The following is a 22,191-nucleotide window of genomic DNA, read 5'->3' as shown; positions in this document are numbered from 1 at the left end:
CTATATATCCCCACACCCTGTTAATTATTAGATACGTCATACGTGTAGTATAAATATAATTTGCCACAACACAAATGTAAGAATTTACTCTACAAGTTTAGAACAAACAAACAGAAAAACAATACACACAACTCATTCCATGGTAGTGTAATGTCGGGACTGGACGTTAAACTACTCCAGATAGAAAATATATTATCTGAAAACGATATTTGCATTTTCATGCATATTAATATCTTTTTTATATATATGTTGAATTTACATATCAAATATGATATAATATGGGACAATCTATAATAGACCCGTCGGAACATTCCTAAGTGATTCAGTTGGATGATGTAGCTGTGACTACCGGCAGTTATACAGTTTATTGCATAGAAATACATAACGGGTTAATTGAACTAGATACAACTAACAACATAATACTCAACATAATGTCGTGCTCTTGCAAATGAGATAACTGTGCTTTAAAGTATAACTAACATGTGGGCTGTTCGTATCTGTTATAATGCGTTCATTCTTAGCCTTACTAACGTCACGATCTGGACCGTAAATTACCATGTTGTAATTAGACCATGGTTATGCGTGAACAGTATTGTGAAATATTTACTTTGTCAGACAATGTGTAAGTCATTATCCGTATCAAAAAGAAATCTGACGGGCAGTCACGTGACTAACTACATGGCAACACCTTATACAATATGGCGGCTCGTGTTGTGATTGATTGTGTTTGAAACTGGTTATCGAGCAATATCTCCAGTACCGAGCACGTCAACACCGTAGGACATCTACAATGGACAGAGGTAACATTTTAATATAATTCATACCGGAAATACGAAATGTCAACCCATCTCGCTAATGTTTGTGCTTACTGTCCTGTACGAAGAGAACGTTTGGTGCTATTACTTCAGAACTCCTGTCTGATATTCTGCAGGTGCCCGTCTCGTTAATTGTTGGATATTCCTTCATGTGAGATTAGGATTCATTTGCATCTATGTTTAGGAAAGAGTACCCCTCCTCTTTTCACATAGAATATTTCCACCTTCCCCTGTGTATTATTGTATGTTTAATACAAATATTTTCACTAGCTTCTATCGTTTTCTGTGATGGTTAATTGAAAGTTAACTTAATGCACAAGAACGATAGAATATTATTACAGCAGATGTCTGTTATGTTGTCTTGAACCGGCTATATATGAAGATTTTAACTTACGGTTCAGATAAATAGGCTATACTTTGTATTATCAATGATTCAGTTCAGGTGTTCCTTTAAGTGGCAATGAGGAGACTGAACTAATAAATTTATTAGATAATTTGTACAGGTCTATCTAGACAAAGTGATTCATGCATATTCATGCTTGATAACTTAATATTTTAATGAATGTTATAAATAATCTTTGCAATGGTTAATAGACAATGTATACATCAGTGTCAGCATGGTCCAGAAGGAAGTTTTTTAACCCAAGAAATGTGTGTTCTTATTGTTAATGGGTGTGTATGTGATGTGATGTCATCTATCACAAGCATGTGTGACCTGTATATTCATTTGTTATGGTGTAATTCAGCTTTAGGGAAGAACCTGGAAGCACTTGCAGAGGAAGATGATGAAGAGGAGGAGGAAGAAGCTACAGGACACTCAGAGGGAGCAGAGGTAGGAACCTTGAGTGAGTGAGTGAGTGAGTGTTATGCTGCACTCAGCAATATTCCAGTTTTGTGGCGAAGGTCTGTAAATTATCAAGTCTGGACCAGACAATCCAGTGATAAACAGCATGAGCATCGATCAACACAGTTGGGACATGATGATGTCTGTCAACCAGGTCAGTGAGTCTGACCACAGGATGCAGAGGGTAAACAAATTTAGCAGGATGTTTTGTCCCAAATAAGCAAGTATTGATAGTATTTTGAGAAATGTTGGGATTCTTTTATGTGGGACTGCTGTTTTATTACTTTCAAATCATATTCATGCTCTACTGCCAGCATGTATCAAGCTGATGAATATTGTTCTCTCTCCTTGAACTAGAGCGAGGTTGACTCAGACTCTGACGATGACTCAGATGACGATGATGTCGACCCTGGTGCCGTGCGAGGGGAGCCCAACAAGTTTGAAGGGCTGTGTGATGGGGTGCTCAATTCCACCGCCCTGGTGCAGGTGTCCTTGTTGGAGGTAACTGCACACATATGTCTTACGTTTAGTCATATGACAACATTTTTGTGATGTTTTTAATTTTGTCCTTTATTTACTCTCAGATTGTTCAAAAAGCAACTGCCTGCACTGTAAATATCATGTCTGACACTTTATACAGATGTTACATGAATTTGTTCAAACGCAGTTAAAATGTAAACAAGTAAAATGTTGTTGTTTGTAGCTGTTGGAGTTCACATGACTCGTCTGTACACAGCATTCAGGTGTAACTATGTGTAATGAAGTATTCAGGTAAAATGTTGTTATTTGTAGCTGTTGGAGTTGAAAGATGAACTTCTTGGTCACGCCCTCCCACCAACACTACTTGTCAAACTTGCCCTTACCACAGCTAAAGTCTTCCGCAGGTAACAACCATTCTACGTTTGGTTCCCTTAATGTCAGATACACTGAACTGTTTACTTATATTTTTAAGTTTATAGGTCCAGAATGGTGACCATAAATTATTATTCCTGCCAAACAAAGCATGTTTATATTACTGTTATGTAAAACTATCAAATTGGCAACAGTAGTATGAAAGGAATTACAGGAATCACATTATAGAAACTAGAGCATCAACACTGGCAACATATCAGCAATACTGCTTCAATCGTACAAATAAGGAACTGCAACGAATTGGGAATTATAAAAATTGGGAACTTAAACAAAACAGAAAGTGATCAATACTTTGAGAAAATTGATGAATCTTGACCACAGCAGTGCATGTGAGTTCTCTGGAGCAGTCCTTGAAGGTATTGATGCTAGACTGGTAGTGTCAGATGATTCACTGGTTGAAATGCTAATCATGTTCCTTGAATGGCATTCTGGGACAGGTTGTTTGGTTAATGGGTCTACAAGGAGTGTTTCCCCTATTGCAGCATCAGCGACATGAACATGCCCATCAACGAGCTGGTCCGTCTGGTGCGTGTATACTCCACACCTTGGGAGGAGAAGAGTGCGGCACTCAAGAAGCTGCATGAAGACTATGAGAGCAAACAACGGCAACTGAACATTGCCATCAAGAGACTTCAGCTTGTCGATGCTCATGTGAGGACAAAACCACTTCATAGGTTGTGATGCATATATGTTTTTGGAAGTGGGGAATGTCATGAAGGACAAAGCCTTTTTTATTTCATTTGACATATTTATAGTGTTTTTGTTTCTCTTGATGAGCTGATGTCGAAGTTGAATTTGGGTCAAGGTCCTGACGCTGTGGTTTCTGCTGTATGAAACTGAGACCTCCTCTGTCATGAAATACTCCTACTGTATATTACCGTGTATAAGCCGACCCCATAGATAAGCCGACCCCCTAACTTGACCCCTAAAATCAGTGTCAAAATGGTATGTTTTGTGCATAAGCCGAATACAGTGTTACCCAGATAGCATTCATAGTTGACCTAACATTGTACCAGTGTGTGCTGATGTTGGGCCAACTATGAAGGCTATCTGGGTAGCAGTCTTTCAAGAAGTTATTATACATTGGAGAAATAGTGTCTGGTGGTCACGTTGTTGACACTATCAATGGAATAAGCACTTCAGATTGTACAGAAATTCTGCCAACATTTTCCGAATTCATAAGAGTTCTGAGGTAAGATGTTATTTTTCCTTATCCTGACTATGTTAAGATAAAGGAACACCTGAAATCCCTTGAAGTTCCCTTCTAGTTGAAGGGGATGTACAATACACTCACCCAGTGGATGCCTCCCTTTGCTGCGGTCACATGACCAGCCACACTTGTCATTCTCTCCTTCATCACCTGATGAGGACGGTAGGAGGCACTTGGGGAGCCGATACGGCGATAAGTTTTGCATATATTTCGGTCCTGTGTCATATTCAGTTTTTGGAACGTAATTATTATTGTCATGATGTAAAATTGTTGATATTTATAAAATTTCATGTGTTTTAGAGACATTTTCTTCAATTTAGACTTGGTCTTAGTTGATGGAATCGTGCTCCCATTGTAAGTTATGGCTGTCGGTTGATTCGCATGTAGTATGTCCTTCATGCAAACCTATCTATTCTTCCACTGTTCTCTCTGAACTTTGCAAGAAATTATCTGATTCAGACTTTGCGACAGACAAATAACGTTGGCTCTCACAGGTCATGTCTAAATCAGTTGATTCTGCGTCTAGTAACCATATGTTGATCACAGCTGACATTCATGATTTTAGTGATCAGCCAGACATACCCCGGGAGCATGGTCAAGATACCAGCAAGACTTTATCTAGATCACAGAAGAGGATGGTGTCAGACCAGTTCACTGCATGGACATCGTTCCTCACTCACGAATGCATTCGCGGAAGGACAGAGGTTTTGATGGACAGAGCTAGACATCGTTGATCTTCATCACTGGAGGAAGCCCTCTTTTCAGACTCAGAGATAACATTGTGGATTACAAACGGATTGGACGTCGTTTCCCTGTCCAAAGACTCCAATGAAGCTCATACCTATAAGATGAGTATTGTCTGTCCAGTGGATTATCTAGCCCGCATTGATCTGCAAGATGCGTACCTCCACATTCCAATTCATTCGGACTCCAGAAAGTATCTGCACTTCCTGTTCAGTGGTCATCACTACCAATAAATGGTTCTACCATTTTGAATATCTTTGGCCCCATGGCTATTTACTCAGGTCACAAAGCCCATTGTCACCAACTACATTGGCAGGGACTTCGCAGCGCCTTTTACCTGGACGACGGCATTGAAGCTGATCAGAAGACAGGTCAACTCAGACTACAGTTAGACTTCACCATCAGGCTGACTCAACTCGGATAGCTTGTGAATCTATGGAAGTCGGAATTAGAGCCACAGCAAAATCTTCAATGCCTCAGGATTTGATTTGTCATTCTGTTGAACCGCATTGTCATTTCAGAGGATCGGTGGGTCAATATTCAAGCCATGATAGAACAAGCTCTTCATTACCACTATGACAATGGCAATGTCTACTCGGTCTGCTCACATCAGCACAGGATTTGACCAGACCAGGATGCCCGTTACAATGGTTCCTGATTCAGCATCTCAACACCTCGGATCTGATTGCTCTGTCGAACAACTTTAGATCATATCTATTTTGGTGGACTGACTGATTAAATGTCTTTGCTTGGACTTATTTACTAGAGCAGGTCTGCTACAGCCATCTCTACGTAGATGTGTTGCTTCAAAGTTGGGGTGCTCACCTGGACAACAGGAATGAATGCATTCAGCATATCAACCACCTGGATATGAAAGCTGTAATCAATGCAGCACATCATTGGTCAACAGTATTGACCTGATGGTTCATACCAACAACTCCACAGCAGCGTTCTACATAAACAAGCAAGGATCAACCCAGTCTCACACTCTGCTACAGCTGACCTTGAACCTCCATATAAAGGCATGTCCCATCCCAGGCACATGCAACGTCATGACCAACACACTGTCACCCCCTCTACAACCATCTCCAATGGAATGGATGCTAGTCATCGGGAAGATCAAACACACGATGCCAATACATACAAGTGATTTTAGTAGCGCCTTTTGGGCCAGAGAGAGATTGGTTCCCAGTACTTGTCAAGGAACTAGGACAACCAGCACTACAACTGCCAGAGTGGAAGAACCTACTCGTCCATCCACTCTCCAAACCAGCACATGGCAGTGTGACATTGTTGTAACTTCATGTCTGGATCATATCAAAGCCTGATCTGCTAGAGTGTGTGAGTTGAGAGTCCATGTGTGATGTCTTGAACAGGCTTTACACGAGTGATTATGACCCTGTACTCATAATGAAGATACTTGTACATGAAGAAGGGTTGTGACTGGTCTTTAGAGATTTCTTGACACACAGTTGTATTCGACACTAGCAAGACACTAGCTGATCTATATACATGTATCATCACGTTCCAGGCAACCAATGCTTCAAAAGAAGACGGGTTTGGCTCGATGTGATTCCCCCAATTTCACAGATGAATACTGGAAGAATAGGACCACCATTATAGTTCCTGTAGCCATAGATGTACTGGATTTACTAATATGGCAGCCAGCAGAATCCAGCAAAGTCTGACCCACTGCCATTTCCATCAGATTCTGCAAGCAAAATAGGCATGAGTCAGGATAAGGAAAACTATGTAATTTTCAGAATAAAATTGATATTTTATACTTATCTTGACTCATGGCGTCAAGCCCTCCCAACCGCCCCTCTCAGGCACATTGAATTTACAGTAATTCTTGTGTCAGACTTATGAGATTTTGGAGAGAGTGACAACCGTGGCTGACCGTATTGACAGGAAAGGGAGGCTTCTGGTCGGTGAGGGTATTGTGTGTTTGGTTCAATTAGAAGGGAACTTCAAGGGATTTCAAGTGTTCCACTATCTTTGCATAGAGGGAGGAGATAAGCATGAGTCAGCATAAGTATAAAATATCAGTTTTTTAATTCAGAATATTACATTTTTTTTTAAACCGAGCATGTTGTGATTTTCATTCATAATGGTTACTGCATTCCATCCGATTATATTTTTTTTTCTGAACAGAATAGGGATTGTTCCTCCACAGTCTGACAAAAGCTTGACCTGTATATATATGTGTGGCTACTGAGCAAGTGCTTAAGTTAATGTTTATAAACAAAATCAGAATTGTTTATATATTTATCTGTCCTGTTTAGCTCTTATACTACATGTTCAGGCCCCCCTAAGTAATTGAAGGAATTACAGCACATTTGAAGGAATTGCATCTCAAATGTAAACAAACGCAGCCCACTCGCGAAACAATTGCAGCGATATCGGTAATTTAGCGGTAATAACAGAAATACATCGGCCCTATCGGAAGCAATGTCGGTAATACTGGAAACACGATCGGCCATCTTCGGAGATTTTTCTGTCGCGAGCGGAAACTCACGCAGCAAAACATGGCGTCGTTGGAAAAAGCACCCGTCTCGGTGAGATTTGTTTTTAGTTTCTACTATTACATTTTTATACTTATCCATCTTTGACCACCCGTGTTGAATGCGTTTAGGTATGAGGTGTTGTCGAGGCAATAGCTTATGTTTTTAGGAAAAGATAGTCACTCTAGGAGAGCGTCACAAGTCATGCCCCTGTAGTTTGTTTACATCTGAACATCGAAGTCGTGCTGATGATTACGAACGTGCGCCAGATATAACATCTTTTTTTTTTGTAAAATGTGTTTAAATTTGTCAATTGCACCTCGTAGCAAGAAAAATTATGGCTCTTAAACTTCTTCATGGCGCACGTTCATGATGTTCGTAATCATCGGCACGACTTCGATGTTCAGATGTAAACAATCTCCAGGGGCATGACTTGTGACACTGTTCTGCAGTGACAATCTTTTCTTAAAAACATAAGCTATTGTCCCGACAACACCTCATACCTTAACGCATTCAACACGGGTGGTCAAAGATGGATAAGTATGAAAATGTAATAGTAGGAACTAAAAACAAATCTCACCGAGACGGGTGTTTCTTCCAACGACGCCATGCTTTGCTGCGTGAGTTTCCGCTCGCGACAGAAAAATCTCCGAAGATGGCCGATCGTGTTTCCAGTATTACCGACATTGCTTCCAATAGGGCCGATGTGTTTCTGTTATTACCGCTAAACTACCGATATCGCGAGTGGGCTGCGTTTGTTTACATTTGAGATGCAATTCCTTCAAATTTGCTGTAATTCCTTCAATTACTTAGGGGGGCCTGATGTTGTATTGTTTGTAATAATTGATGAAACAAAACTGTTGATTCTGATGTGCCTGTAGTATCCATATACATTTGTTTGCAGTCCAAGAGAATAGCCAAGGAGAAGCGCATCATGAACTGGGAGAAGCTCTTCTCCAAAGTCACATCAACTAAAGGCCATGGCCGCAGATGGAAGTTCCTCATTGAGACAATCAAGCAGAAGGCAAAGATGGGGTAAGTGTTGCTCCTGGAATGGTAGTAAACAGCTGCAGGGGGTGGGGAGCACCTCTGTCCCTGGGGTAGGGCAGTGGTGATGCTAAGGTTGTGTAGTATTTGTCAACATTAGGGTGGTATAATAGGTGGTATTGGTATATCAGGTGGTATAGTATGCATTATTTTAATGACTTATTGTATGTTATGATGTTAAGGTTGTTACGGAAATATACCATGTGGTGGTATTACAGTTGTATAGTATGTCATGATGTTTAGAAAACATACCATGTTTTGATGTTAAGGCTGTGTTGTATGTCATGATGTTTAGAAAACATACCATGTTTTGATGTTAAGGCTGTATTGTATGTCATGATGTTTAGAAAACATACCATATTTTGATGTTAAGGCTGTGTTGTATGTAATGATGTTTAGAAAACATACCATGTTTTGATGTTAAGGCTGTGTTGTATGTAATGATGTTTAGAAAACATACCATGTTTTGATGTTAAGGCTGTGTTGTATGTCATGATGTTTAGAAAACATACCATGTTTTGATGTTAAGGCTGTATTGTATGTAATGATGTTTAGAAAACATACTATGTTTTGATGTTAAGGCTGTATTGTATGCTATGATGTTAAGAAAATGTGATGATGTTATGGTGGTAAAGCATGCCTTGATGTTAAGGAACTATACCATGTGATAATGTTACCGTGATCTACTTTGTTGAAGGAAGTGGGTTAGGAGGTAATTATGACACATGTTTAAGGCGAATTAAGGGTTATACTGTGTGATGATATTATGTATGATTCTTTTTATTATTTTGTAGTCTGGAGCACGTCCAGGAGTACACGAAGGCCCTGGAGCAGACATCAGACTCAGAGGATGGCGAGGAGGAGGAGGAGGTTGTCGATACAACAAAGGCCACCGAGTCATCACCAGAGGCCATTGATGTTGTCAGCGAGAAAACAGTTAAGATATATTGGTTGTAATTGTTGTTCTATATTGTTTTTTTCACTTAGGTTTCAATGTGATAGCATTAGTGAAAGGATGTGTTACCAAACCTACATGTATCCCTGGTGACGGAGATGCTGATGTTGTGCAGGAGGAAACCACAGAGAGCCGAGGAGAGAAGGAGGATGAAGAGGAAGAAGAAGAAGACGAGTCGGAGGCAGAGAGTGAAGACCATGAGGAGGAGGTTGTGCCCACCGTCACCATCAACTTGACGCAGGAGAGTGATGTTGACGATGAGTCATCCGATCAGCTCAGTCGTTCAGTCTCACCAAAGGTAAAGTTGTCTAAGGTGCCAGAAATCTTTGTCCTTATCGCAACATGGTCCATACTTTTTGTTAACTTGACTTCTCATGTACTGTTGTACCCAATGACTTCAAATCTGGTGAAAGCCTAAATTAGGTGATTGCACAGACACCAGTGGATTTAGGTCACCTTCACCTTGTCTTCAAGGTCACCATGACATTTTGACCACTTTTATACTTACGTAAAGATAATAATAAATGTTGCACCAAATGTATTCAATTGTGTTGACAGCCCACATTGGATGATTACGCAAACAACAATCATATCAGAATGACCTTGACCTTGTTTTCAGTGTCACATGACACTTTTCAAAATCTTGTTAACGTGATTCTGAGAAGTGACCATGACTAAAACCTACATCACACAAACAGTAATTTTCTACATGATCAAAACATGAACACTAGCAACTAGTTCTATTTCATTTTTCTTCAGTGACAGGGTACATCTCCATATTAGTGGACAAGCACTTGTGTTTTCTGAGTTTGCCAGCAACACTTGTGTTTGTGGGTTTCACCATGGTGATACGTAAACAGATTGAAAAATAAAATTAGATAAATTAGATGCTTGTGGCTATGATCAGGGAACTAATTCTAACTAAAGACAGATTCAAATGGCTATAGTTTAGGGAGCATGTGATATGAGTCATTTTTACAAATCCGGGAATACAAAATACTTTTGCAACAAGCTGAAGATGTGAAAGTTTTCAAAATACTGAGTTGACTGCACACAAGGCATAGAAGTAGAAAGACCATGCCCAGGTAATTAGAATTTCAGAAAGTCACATTATTGTTTGTCCTTTGCTGAATCTGGCATTAAATAACTACATTTAGCAATATTTCATCAGTCTAGTTTCTTATTCAGAGAGTCTCCTACAAATAATTTTATGCTTCATGGTGACTGGCAAACTTGGATGTCAAGGGAAGCCCCATAGCTCATTCACTCAGCCCCCTGAAATGTATGTTTTTTCTGACATGAGTTAAACGCCAATATTTCCAACATTTCCTCTTTAATTGAACTTTATCTTGGATATAATATTGGAAAATATGTGTAGGAATATGTAGGAATATACACCATCATATAATTTTGTTAACAGAAAGTTCGGTTTGGTGAGACTGCACCACCCCCTGTAGTCAAACCTCAGATGCGAGATGTGGGCATCGACACGGGGGAGCCAGAGTATGACCTCTACCTTCATGTGCGGATGTTTGCTCCCGAAGATCTCAACCACAAGGGCCTCAAGTGTTCCGTGACTTACGGAGATCAGATGTACAAGACTGGTGTCCTGGATGAGGAGGAGACAAAGGAGGTGGGTGTTTGTAGGAGGGGATGGGGTGGCTGCAGGTACACCTGGTGTTGGGTGGCTGTAGGTACAGGTGTTGGGTGGCTGCATGTGAGCTGGTTCTGAGGAGATATCTGGAATAGGAAGAATGGGAGCTGCAGGTAGGCAGTAGAATGAGGTGATGGTGATGGTTGTTGTTGGCTGCATGGAGGTGGGTGGGGATGACTGCAGGTGGGGATATCTTGGCAGGAACTGGGGTTGGATGCATTTGGGGAGGGAGAGGGATGGCTGGATCTGGGGCTTGGGGATGTCTGGAGCAGAGGCTGGCTACAGGTGTGCAGTTGGTGAGTGTGTAAAAAAGAGGACAGAATATGGGTGATGTAAAAGAGCCTGGGAGGAGCTTGTTGTGAGAGGTAGAAGAGGTGAAAAGAGAACAAGGTTTGGGGAAGGAGGTGTAGAAAGGAGTTGCTTGGAAGGCAGGGAGGGAAGAGAATATAGAGGAATAAACAGGTCTGAGAAGAGAGGTACATTGAGAGGAGAAAATTATTGATATTGACAGTGGTAATTATTTTCTGTATAATTCTGCGTTGTAGCCAGAACAGGCAGCTGAGACAACGAAGTCAGAAAAGAAGCAGCCGATAGCCAGTGGACGCAAGAGTAGCCCTGGTGAGGAAAACCATCATGTTCTGTGATAATGGAAACTGTTGGATACGTAATCTACTTAACACAACTTGTTGGTAACATAGTTTCTCATTTAATTTGATGACATATGCCATTATGTTAAACAGTGAGTGATAAGAGTTGATGTACTGCCACTTCAAGCCTTGTTTCAGTTCTGTGTTTGTGGTTCAGTCTTATGCTGCAGGAAAGCTCAGTAGGTCAAACAAAAGACATATGTTTCTTTAAGAATTTAAAACAGTGGTGAGTTCTGGGAATGAAACCCAGGCTCATATACTGTCATGCTACACAAGGGGCACAACTCTGTTCAGTGGCTTACTGCACTCATGGACTTGTGCCTTCCATGAGTGTGATGGTGTGAGGACTTGATGCCTTGTCCAACTAGACCATGACTATGTCTGTCCTGATAAGACAGTAACCTATGTATTATGAGACTCTAGTGAGTGAGATGAGTTTCATGCTGCTTGTAGCAATATCACAGTGGGTGTATGACACCTGGCCTTTGGCATGATGAAGACACAAACCTGATGAGAATAGAAGTAGGATATAAAGTTGATTAGTAAATTGAAAAGAACAAGCAAGAAAGAGGCAGGATTTATTTCATAATAAAACATTCATTGTATTACAAACAAGGTACACAGGTTGTGAGTGAGTGAGTGTGTTTAGATTTATGCCTCTTTTACCAATATTCCAGTGATGTCACAGTGGGGGACACCAGAAAATGGGCTTCACACATTGTGGGGAATTGAACCCGGGTCTTCGGCATGACGAGCGAACGCGAACCTCCAGGCTACCCCAATGCCCACACACGTGTGTTTCTGTATCTATGCCTGTAAAGCCATCTGTTAGCAGAAGGATTAAATGTTGTACAGGACAGATGTATGATGAAGTATCTGTGTGCAGGTGCTTGTGACATTTCTCAGGTACAACAGCCCCATGTTTCCACAGACCATGCGTTGGTGGTCTGTACATGAAATGCAATGAGTGGACTTAATGTTTTTGAATGAATCTTTCCAGTTTCCAAAGCATCAGCTGAAGAGGAGGGGTCAAAGAACAAGAAGTAAGTACCTTCATATCTTAGAGAGTAGAAACAATTACAATAATAGATCATGGAAATGATGTAGCACAGGGCTCATGGTGATGATGTTGTATGATAGAGTTTATTTTGCTGTAGGTATGAAGAGTTCATGGTGAGACTACCAGATGAGGTTCACCATGGTGCGATGATTATTGACAAGGCCAAGTCTGACAATCCCAACAGTGTCCAGATAGCAGTCCATCACGGACAGTTCGAGGATATGATTGCCATGGCAACTTTAGACCTCGAGGACTTAAAGGAACTGGTAAGCATAGGATTCTTCATGTTAGAGTGAGATTTCAGTTTATTCCACATTATCAGATAGCTCTGTCCTCCTTCCATCATTTGAATTTAAACTCTCAGCTGTATTTCATATCACATAACTCAGATATTCAGGGATGCCACATTTGTAACAGGAGATGGGGTGGTTCATGTTTGCCAGGTAAATGTGACAGGGATGGTTGTTGATGGAAGTTTAGGAACAATAGCGATATTTGTGTGGGTTTTGTATGATTATTTTGGCTTTCATTAATATTTTGTGGAAAAATAGAAAACAATGACCCCCATGTAGTATGTTTCTGTTCTTTGTCAACAATGTTACATCGCATAATGATTTGTTTGAATGACATTGAAGAAGTTGCTGGTATAGAGATGACAACTTTATGGGTTGTCAACTTCTATATGTTTACAATGGCGATGTTTCGGTATGGGTTCTTATGCTTGAAAACATTATAAGAAGTTATGTGTTGTTATTGGTAAAATAAAGAAGTTGATCATCCAATAAGTTGTGTCATCTTCATCACAAAATGCATGGCAAGCATTCAGGAGGTCACTTCTTCACATATATTCCCATGCCAGGACCTAAGGACAGTGTACCTGCCACCACCAAAAGGGGATGATGATGTCCCCCGTACCAGTGCAGAACATGATGATGACCTCCTGTCCTTGTCAGACTCCATTGACTTGTCATTTGACGATGACGAGTCTGAGCACGGCAGCCCCAAGCCCCGGGAGGACCCAGTGAAGGATGTTGACCCCTTACCATTCCCCCTGTACTCCCTGCAAGTCAGTGGACGCTCCGATGCCGTCCACATGCCCATTGGAAACCAGCCACTGATACTGTACTGGGGCAAGAGAAGAAGGCCTCAAGTCTTCAACAGGCAGACAGGTGAGTCCATCTTCTGAAGGATGTCATCTCAGGCATAAAATCAAAATTTCTTAGTCAGTCCACAAAGCTCACGTTTCTTTTTGACTTGAAGAACTTGCTTGATTTATTTTGGTTTTGATTTCTGTATTATTCCTGAAGGTTTTCAAAGGATTTGGGTCAAGAGAACATTTGTACATTTGTACACCTCTATAAAATATGTCCTCTACGTATGCATTTCTTGAACTCGGTCTTGATGGTATGCAGGAACCCTTGGCATCAATGAGGTTGTGTTTGACCTGACAGGGATTGACCTGAACACAACAACAAAGGAAGATCTCCATAAAGATATGAGAGACCAAGCTCTGTCAGCAATAGAGTTCACACCAGAGCCCCAGGAGGTGAGTTTAGAGGTCAGGTCAAGTGGTTGGTTGGTTAGTTGTTTATTGCTGTGCTCAGCTGCATGCAAGGTCTATGGTCTGTAAATAACTGAGTCCAGTGAACGACATCATGAGGATCAATACTATGCAACTGAGATACAGTGACATATGTCAGCCAAATCAGCAAACCTGACCATGCTGTTCTTATGACAAGCCCAGATCTTCACAGGTCTTTGATGTCAGGGTAGTCAAGTATCAGGTTATGTCAGCAGGTGACATCTTACACCAGGCTGTGTCAGCAGGTGACATTTTACACCAGGCTGTGTCAGCAGGTGACATCTTACACCAGGCTATGTCAGCAAGTGACATCTTACACCAGGCTGTGTCAGCAGATGACATGTTACACGTGGCTGTGTCAGCAGGTGACATCTTACACCAGGCTGCGTCAGCAGGTGACATCTGACACCAGGTTGCGTCAACGGGTGATATCTCACACCAGGCTGCATCAGTGGGTGACATCTCACAGCAGGCTATGTCAGCAGGTGACATCTCACACCAGGCTGTGTCTGTGTCAGCGGGTCACATCTCACACCAGGTTGCGTCAGCGGGTGACATCTGACACCAGGCTGCGTCAGCGGGTGACATTTGACACCAGACTGCGTCAGCGGGTGAATCTGACACCAGGCTGTGTCAGCAGGTGACATTTTACACCAGGCTGTGTCAGCAGGTGACATCTTACACCAGGCTATGTCAGCAAGTGACATCTTACACCCGACTGTGTCAGCAGATGACATGTTACACGTGGCTGTGTCAGCAGGTGACATATTACACCAGGCTGCGTCAGCAGGTGACATCTGACACCAGGTTGCGTCAACGGGTGATATCTCACACCAGGCTGCATCAGTGGGTGACATCTCACACCAGGCTGCGTCAGCGGGTGACATCTCACACCAGGCTGCGTCAGCGGGTGACATCTCACACCAGGCTGCGTCAGTAGGTGACATCTCACAAAGGGCTGTGTCAGCAGGTGACATCTCACACCAGGCTGCATCAGCGGGTGACATCTCACACCAGGCTGCGTCAGTAGGTGACATCTCACAAAAGGCTGTGTTAGCAGGTGACATCTTACACCAGGCTGTGTCAGCAGGTGACATCTGACACCAGGCTGTGTTAGCAGATGACATCTTATACGTGGCTGTGTCAGCAGGTGACATCTGACACCAGGCTGTGTCAGCGGGTGACATCTCACACCAGACTGTGTCAACAGGTGACATCTTACACCAGGCTTATTTTACAATAGTTTCATGGTGTCCCAGTTGGTGAATAGCTATTGTATTTAGTGAACAATGCTCATGGTATGTTTATGTGTTGACGTCTGATCTCGTCCACAGGAAACTGTAGCCCTGACGGAGGTGGAAGAACTGCAGAAGAAGCATGTAGATGAGATGTCGGACATGAAGGATTCGTACGAGTGAGTCTTGTTCCTTGTTACCAGTCTCTGTATACAGTTTTAGAATGTTTCCACTTTAGGGGATCGACTTGTGTTAAGAAAATCAGACCTATATCAATCAAGTTTAATTTTTTGTAAGAAAGTAAAATGTGTATAGAAACTGAAGATTATTATGAATATTGCTTGTAACTGTTCTGTGTCACTTGTTCTTGGTATATTTGATTCTCTGTTTCTGGATGTAACCAGAAAAGGTATGGTGTTCTCGTACTAAATTTTCAGGGGGTATTTCTGTCAGCCTTGTTTTTACTACTCATTCACACAGTCAGTCCCATGCCGTCATCACTGTTGCCAACAATTGGCCTTGTTCCTTGCACACACCTAGCAACATTCGCTCGATCACTCACTCACTCACTCACTCACTCACTCACTCACTCACTCACTCACTGTTGTCAGGAAGCAGCTGAAGGCTCTGCTAGAGAACATCTCCCATCTGGAGGAAGAACGAAGAATACTTCAGGAACAGCAACAGAATATGCGCCCTCTGTCGCACCGCAGCCGAACCAGCCCCTCATCCCCACGCACCATATCACGTGGAGCCAGCACGCGACAAACACCCATATATAGTCCAGACAAGGACATGGCAGAGTCTGAGAAGGTGTCCGTTACCATCCCTGTGTCTCCTGGCACCAAATACAGGTAGGGGGTTGCTGATTGTGTGGTAGGAGTTATCAACTTCAGTCTCACATTTAAATTCTGAGCATGTCAAATCAGGGCTTGTTTCTGGTCAGTGCTAAGACTTCTAAATTAATGGTGTTAGAAGTCAGCAAAGCATTCAGATAAACTGCTCTGAAATCTTTAAATCCTCTGCATTTTGAAGCAATCTTGTTGATTGTCTAATAGAGGCAGTGAAATTTCATGGATGCAGCAGTAGACAGTAATAATGTAGGAATACAGTAAATATTAACATGTTGATATTGAACTGATGGATATAACAAACTATTCGTTTGTTTCTGGCCACTTGCTGTATATCATACATGTGTATATATATGTTTATATGATTTATTGAGACTGGAAGGGCACTGTTCAGTCAGGGTTCAAATGATGTGACATCCAAATTAGTTAAGTTCTGTGCTACACTCTGCAGTTTTCCTACTTTAGAGCAGGGGTCTGAACTCATTTACACAATTGGGATACAATGACGTGTGTCAACCAAGTCAGCAAGCCTGACCACCCAATAGAGTTTGTCACCTCTTATGACAAGCATTAGGTACTGAAGATCAATTCTCAGTCGGATCTTCATGGGTGACCTCCTAATGAATGTGTTGTCGGACTTGTATGTCAACATAATGTCACCACATGTAATATCATATAGTACAAAAGTTTCATCTGTATTCGCTGACCAAGAAGTCATCACATGTTACTCGACAGAAACAAATTATAGCTCCCAGTCTTGTCTGAAGTGGTATGATCAGATGGCTCAGTTTGTCAGAACTTGTGTGTCTTTCATCAATTATAATAATCATTAGCTTCACATGAAGTTGGTAATTGCTTTCAGCCATTAAAAAGCAGTTCTCTCTTCAGGTAATATGTTCTAAAGTAAAATGTACGTAACTATTTATCTTATGTCATGTACATGTTGTTTTCTGATTGGTTAAGTGCTTTTCTATCATTTGCAGTGTACCTCACACACAAACGTGGTACATTTTAATGACCCTGATGGCAATGGCAACTCATTTGGTACTTCGTGGTGGTACTTCTTTACCTTGAGTAACATTGAATGACACATGATTTACGGAAATTACTGATGTTTCATAAATGCAAATTGATGGGGGGGGATAACTCTAAATTTGTTTTTCTTGTGTCATTTGCAAAATCTAGCGATGGCCATTAAAACATTTGCCTTGCCTTCCAGTAATAAATTTTGACAAAATGTTCAAATGTAGTCCCTGTGAATATTAAGAAGCGCAATTACATCATTTTACTAAGACAGACAGCAAGATGTAAGATGAATTGAATGGTTTGATTCACACAGGTTGGCTGAAGTGTATGGTCTGATAGTCATGCTTCAAACAGTTCACAATTAACATGGAGGTGTTTGGTAAGATAAATATATGGTTCTCTGGTCCATCTGGCCCATGGGTCAAGGTACCCTTCAGGCTCAGGGACCATAATATACATTGAGGATACATCAATCCTTGGCCCCCCTCGTGACTAGTGAACAACTTATAGTGTTTTTTCTTCAAAGCTGTAAGAATCCGCTGTCTTCAGTTAAGAACATGAGTAACAGAGTTGTTTCCCTTGCAGACCAGTGCCTCCTGCCACCCAGAAGACAAGGAAGAACTTCCGTGTAGGGAAACCTTTGCCGAAGTGGGGAGAGGCATTGCCACAAGATGTGAGTTTAGTGGGTTTTGGTAAGAATGAATCTACTTTTAATCACGAAGTAAATTTCAGTGATAGTTCATTTTCACATCTTTTAATGCAGTTTGATGTTTGATATCAGTGATGTCATGCCATTCATATCATTCCAGTTCTTTGAGCGACTACGGTTGTATGAAGAGGAGAGTAAACAGCACATGGCCGAGCTGAATGAGCGAACACTCCGAGAAATTCGGGATAACTTGGAGAAGAAGTTGGCTGGTCAGCATCGACTGAGCAAACGAGAGGAAGCCATGTATGATGCTCTGAAAGGTATGGCTGTCATTATTTATCCCGTTTCAGTGTGAGAGAGAGCGGTTAGTGGATATGTTTTTTTATGTGTGTTTTGTTTGTTGAGTGTGTGTGTGAGTGAGTGAGTGAGTGGGTAAGTGAGTGAGTGAGTTGGTGACTTGGAGATTTAGTGAGAGAGTTGGGATTTGGTGTTAGAGAGAGGTACCAGGGGACGTTTCAGTAAGGTGTGATATCTGATTGGACACTTCCTGTTGTAGATGTCAGCCTGCCTGCATTGTTCATGCCATTCCGGAGTGGGACAGTGTTCAACCCTCGAGCTCATCAATACTTTCACCCTACAGGTGAGCTAGATTATGCATCAGTGAGGTCATTCTGCTTTTATCAATAAAGGTTCTACAGATCTCTGTCTGACTGAATGTATCTATTGCGTGTTGTCAGGTTCTACAGATCTCTTTGTGACTGTATGTATCTATTGCGTGTTGTCAGGTTCTGCAGATCTCCGCCTGACTGTATGTATCTATAGTGTGTTGTCAGGTTCTACAGATCTCCGCCTGACTGTATGTATCTATAGTGTGTTGTCAGGTTCTGCAGATCTCCGTCTGACTGTATGTATCTATTGCGTGTTGTCAGGTTCTACAGATCTCCGCCTGACTGTATGTATCTATTGCGTGTTGTCAGGTTCTACAGATCTCCGCCTGATTGTATGTATCTATTGTGTGTTGTCAAGTTCTGCAGATCTCCATCTGACTGTATGTATCTATAGTGTGTTGTCAGGTTCTGCAGATCTCCGCCTGACTGTATGTATCTATTGCATGTTGTCAGGTTCTACAGATCTCCGCCTGACTGTATGTATCTATTGCGTGTTGTCAGGTTCTACAGATCTCCGTCTGACTCAACCACCGTCAATGTTCCAGCTCCCACCCCTCACCAAACACAATGTATCCTTCTGCAGCAGCTCATATCACACGGCTACTGTAATCAACAACATGTATACAGGTGTATACATGTATACAGGTGTAATATTACCTCAGCTACTCTGATGCTGTTAGTGGATAAAGAATGTTGAAAATGTATACACTTTAATTCCCTCTTGTTTTTGGAATCTCCAAGGTACCAAGATGCAGAGTTTATTTATTAATATTACAGATGAGACCAGCAACACAAGATAGTGTTTTGTCAAAATGAAATGGAAAAGATTTTTATTTTTCAGAAAACACAATCAATGACTTTGAATAAGTTCCAAAAGCTGTTGTTTCGCATATGTATTTTTGTTAGTTAAGTTAATTTACAAGTATGATATTTTGGAACTGAGATATTTTTAACACTGACAGACACTCATTTACATTTGTAATGGAATTATGGTTTAGAATTTTGAAAATATTCGTAACATTGGAATAATTAAAACAATACTCACTAATGCACCTATACAAGGTTATTGCAAGCAGTAAAAATCGTAGAGAATCATGGGGTATAGTCGTTGTAAGTTGTTCACTTGTCATGAGGGGAGCATCAGTTGATGTACCCTCGATGTTTGTTTATGTTCCCTGAGCCTGAAGAGTAGATCAGCTTATCATCTCTTAGGGACCAGTGAACAACGTATTTATCTTACTGAACACCTCAATGTTAATTTAGAACTGTTTGAAGAATGGGTATCGTATTGTAAGCTACAGCCAACCTGTGTGAATCAAACCACTTTAATCTTGCATCTAGCTGTTTTTGCCTGTAGGTATTATCATAGTAAAGTCACCACGATGTAATTCTCTTCTGAATATTCACAAGGACTACATTTGAATGTTTTGTCAGAATTTATTTATTAGGATGCAGATCAAATGTTTTCATAGGATAAACCATAAGGATTTTCTTTTAGAGGTTATGACATGGTCAGTCTGCTTTTTTTCTACATATTCAGGATGAAGGATGAAGGGTATTGATCACTTTGCTCATTATTCTTATAGTAGCTCAGCAATCTATTTTGGATATTTCAGAGGCCATGTACTGGTTTGCAGTCTTCCAGTGGTTTTATTCTATTGATTTTCAGTTCAGGCAAAATATCAGATAATGTCAGAACAAGTGTGCTAGTAATACATAATGTCATTTCCTTAACGTGCACAGCAGAAATTATCTGTCGTGAATTTGTTTGAGCTGAGCAGCAACTTTTCGTCACGGAGTCCAAGTTGGTTTGTGGAGCGCTACATCCAGCAACAACAGCCTGCCACCAATGAAGCCTTCAACTTCTCCGCCACAACATCCAACAAACCTGCACCCAACTATCTTACCCAGGACTCCCAGCTGTCAGACTCGGGACTTGATGCCCCGCCACATACTCCCACAGGAAATCCCAGCATGCCTGAACAGGAAGTTGGCAGTTGAGGTTTAGAAACATGCAATAAGACAATCCTAGGTTTGACTATTTGTTGACCAGATGGACTTTGGATATATCTGTGATAATAAGCAATGTATACCACATCTCCATGTTTTTTTGCTACCTCCCTGGAAATCATACTCCTCAACATTTGCTGTGGAGTGTTCGATAATTGCCAAAAACTTCAGAATCAACTGTTAAAATTCATTTTAGAATCTGCTTCACATGTTGACACCAAGAAAAGAGTGTAGGGCTCACTGTTTGAATGGTCTTTATCCATTAAAGGAGAGAATATATGAAAGATGGTGGTTGTCCAGTCTCTCCTCGTCCACCAAAGATTAAACAGTATATCTGATAAATCAATAGACTTGGTTAAAACTTGTAGCAAATGTTGGATGGTATTGTTAAAGAATGTTACCTCAATCCTGTCATTATTATGGATAGTGAAATACTTCTTGCATTGTGGGTAACTTGGTGATCCGCTACATTCATTAGGGATACATCCTGTTGCCATGATTGTCAGTGTCCAGGTGTATCACCGCAATATGGAGTCAATATTCACAACCTTTCTTCCCTTTCACTTCTGCCAAAAGTTTAATCTAGTGCTTCACAATGGGAGGAACTGAAGAGCTGGTTTACAGAGTAAGTACATGTAGGGTGGTGATGAGAACTCGGGAACCTTTCTATAGTATTCAGTGACAAGATGGATGTTACTTCAGAAGTGATGCAGCAGTTGTGTCTCCTTCCTGCAGCTCATCAGCATTCCCATGCAGAGTTGTGTCCCTTACTAGCTCTTCCCCATACCTTGGTTGAGCTGTGTCCCTTACTAGCTCTTCCCCATACGTTGGTTGAGCTATGTCCCTTACTAGCTCTTCCCCATACCTTGGTTGAGCTGTGTCCCTTACTTGCTCTTCCCCATACCTTGGTTGAGCTGTGTCCCTTACTAGCTCTTCCCCATACCTTGGTTGAGCTGTGTCCCTTACTAGCTCTTCCCCATACCTTGGTTGAGCTGTGTCCCTTACTTGCTCTTCCCCATACCTTGGTTGAGCTGTGTCCCCGACTTGTGCTTCCCCATACCTTGGTTGAGCTGTGTCCCTTACTAGCTCTTCCCCATACCTTGGTTGAGCTGTGTCCCTTACTTGCTCTTCCCCATACCTTGGTTGAGCTGTGTCCCTTACTTGCTCTTCCCCATACCTTGCTTGAGCTGTGTCCCCGACTTGCGCTTCCCCATACCTTGGCTGAGCTGTGTCCCTTATTAGCTCTTCCCTATACCTTGGTTGAGCTGTGTCCCTTACTAGCTCCTCATACCTTGGCAGAGTTGCATCCCTTAGTTGCTCTTTTGTCATACCTTGGCAGAGTTATGTCCTTTCCTTGCGCCTCATTGTACCTTGGCAGAGTTGTGGCCCTTAGTCATTCTTAAGCACTTTGCCAGTGTAGTCGAGCCCATAGTCACCGTTCAAGTGTATGCCCATGCAATATTGTGTTCTATATTGGTCCCTCAACAACACATCCATGCAAGTCATGAAGTGGTGTAATACATGGATGCTGAACATTCCTTCAGTCAAGTCGTGATATGGTCCACTTAGTGATACAACCAAAGAAACAAGCAAGTCGTTAACATATTGCAATGAAGTTTTCATGATGCACCCTGGGTACTACATCTGAAATCCCAACTGTTAGGGTTGTGAAAATCTTCTATGTAGGTTTGTACATAATTTTAACAGTTTTTAACATGTGTGAATGTGTAATGAAACTTTTGTTTAAAACTATAAACAGACATGAATTATTTGTCTTA

At 41.5% G+C, this 22,191-nt stretch overlaps 1 protein-coding gene across 1 annotated transcript; it reads left to right on the top strand.

The window, feature by feature from the left end:
* Nucleotides 1–676: 676 nt before the first annotated feature.
* Nucleotides 677–22,191, top strand: LOC137286736 (uncharacterized). Its single transcript, XM_067818718.1, has 21 exons — nt 677–800; nt 1,562–1,647; nt 2,017–2,160; nt 2,452–2,543; nt 3,054–3,222; nt 7,934–8,064; nt 8,871–9,012; nt 9,147–9,329; nt 10,452–10,664; nt 11,231–11,303; nt 12,333–12,375; nt 12,490–12,658; nt 13,252–13,561; nt 13,805–13,938; nt 15,309–15,388; nt 15,821–16,063; nt 17,672–17,759; nt 17,896–18,055; nt 18,292–18,375; nt 18,905–18,972; nt 20,147–22,191. Exons 1-21 carry the CDS (start codon nt 791–793, stop codon nt 20,402–20,404), a joined length of 2,880 nt encoding a protein of 959 aa, XP_067674819.1. The 5' UTR covers nt 677–790; the 3' UTR covers nt 20,405–22,191.

The sequence above is a fragment of the Haliotis asinina genome, chromosome 6, assembly GCF_037392515.1.
Source record: "Haliotis asinina isolate JCU_RB_2024 chromosome 6, JCU_Hal_asi_v2, whole genome shotgun sequence".
In the NCBI taxonomy this organism is placed as follows: Eukaryota; Metazoa; Mollusca; class Gastropoda; order Lepetellida; family Haliotidae; genus Haliotis; species Haliotis asinina.
This window is presented reverse-complemented; position numbering and strand designations above follow the sequence as displayed.

Bases quoted from the DNA above. Each gene is read 5' to 3' on its own strand.
- LOC137286736 (XM_067818718.1), top strand. The intron at 8,065-8,870 runs GTAAGTGTTGCT...ATTATTTTGTAG, and splicing joins AAGCAGAAGGCAAAGATGGG to TCTGGAGCACGTCCAGGAGT. The intron at 13,939-15,308 runs GTGAGTTTAGAG...TCTCGTCCACAG, and splicing joins TCACACCAGAGCCCCAGGAG to GAAACTGTAGCCCTGACGGA.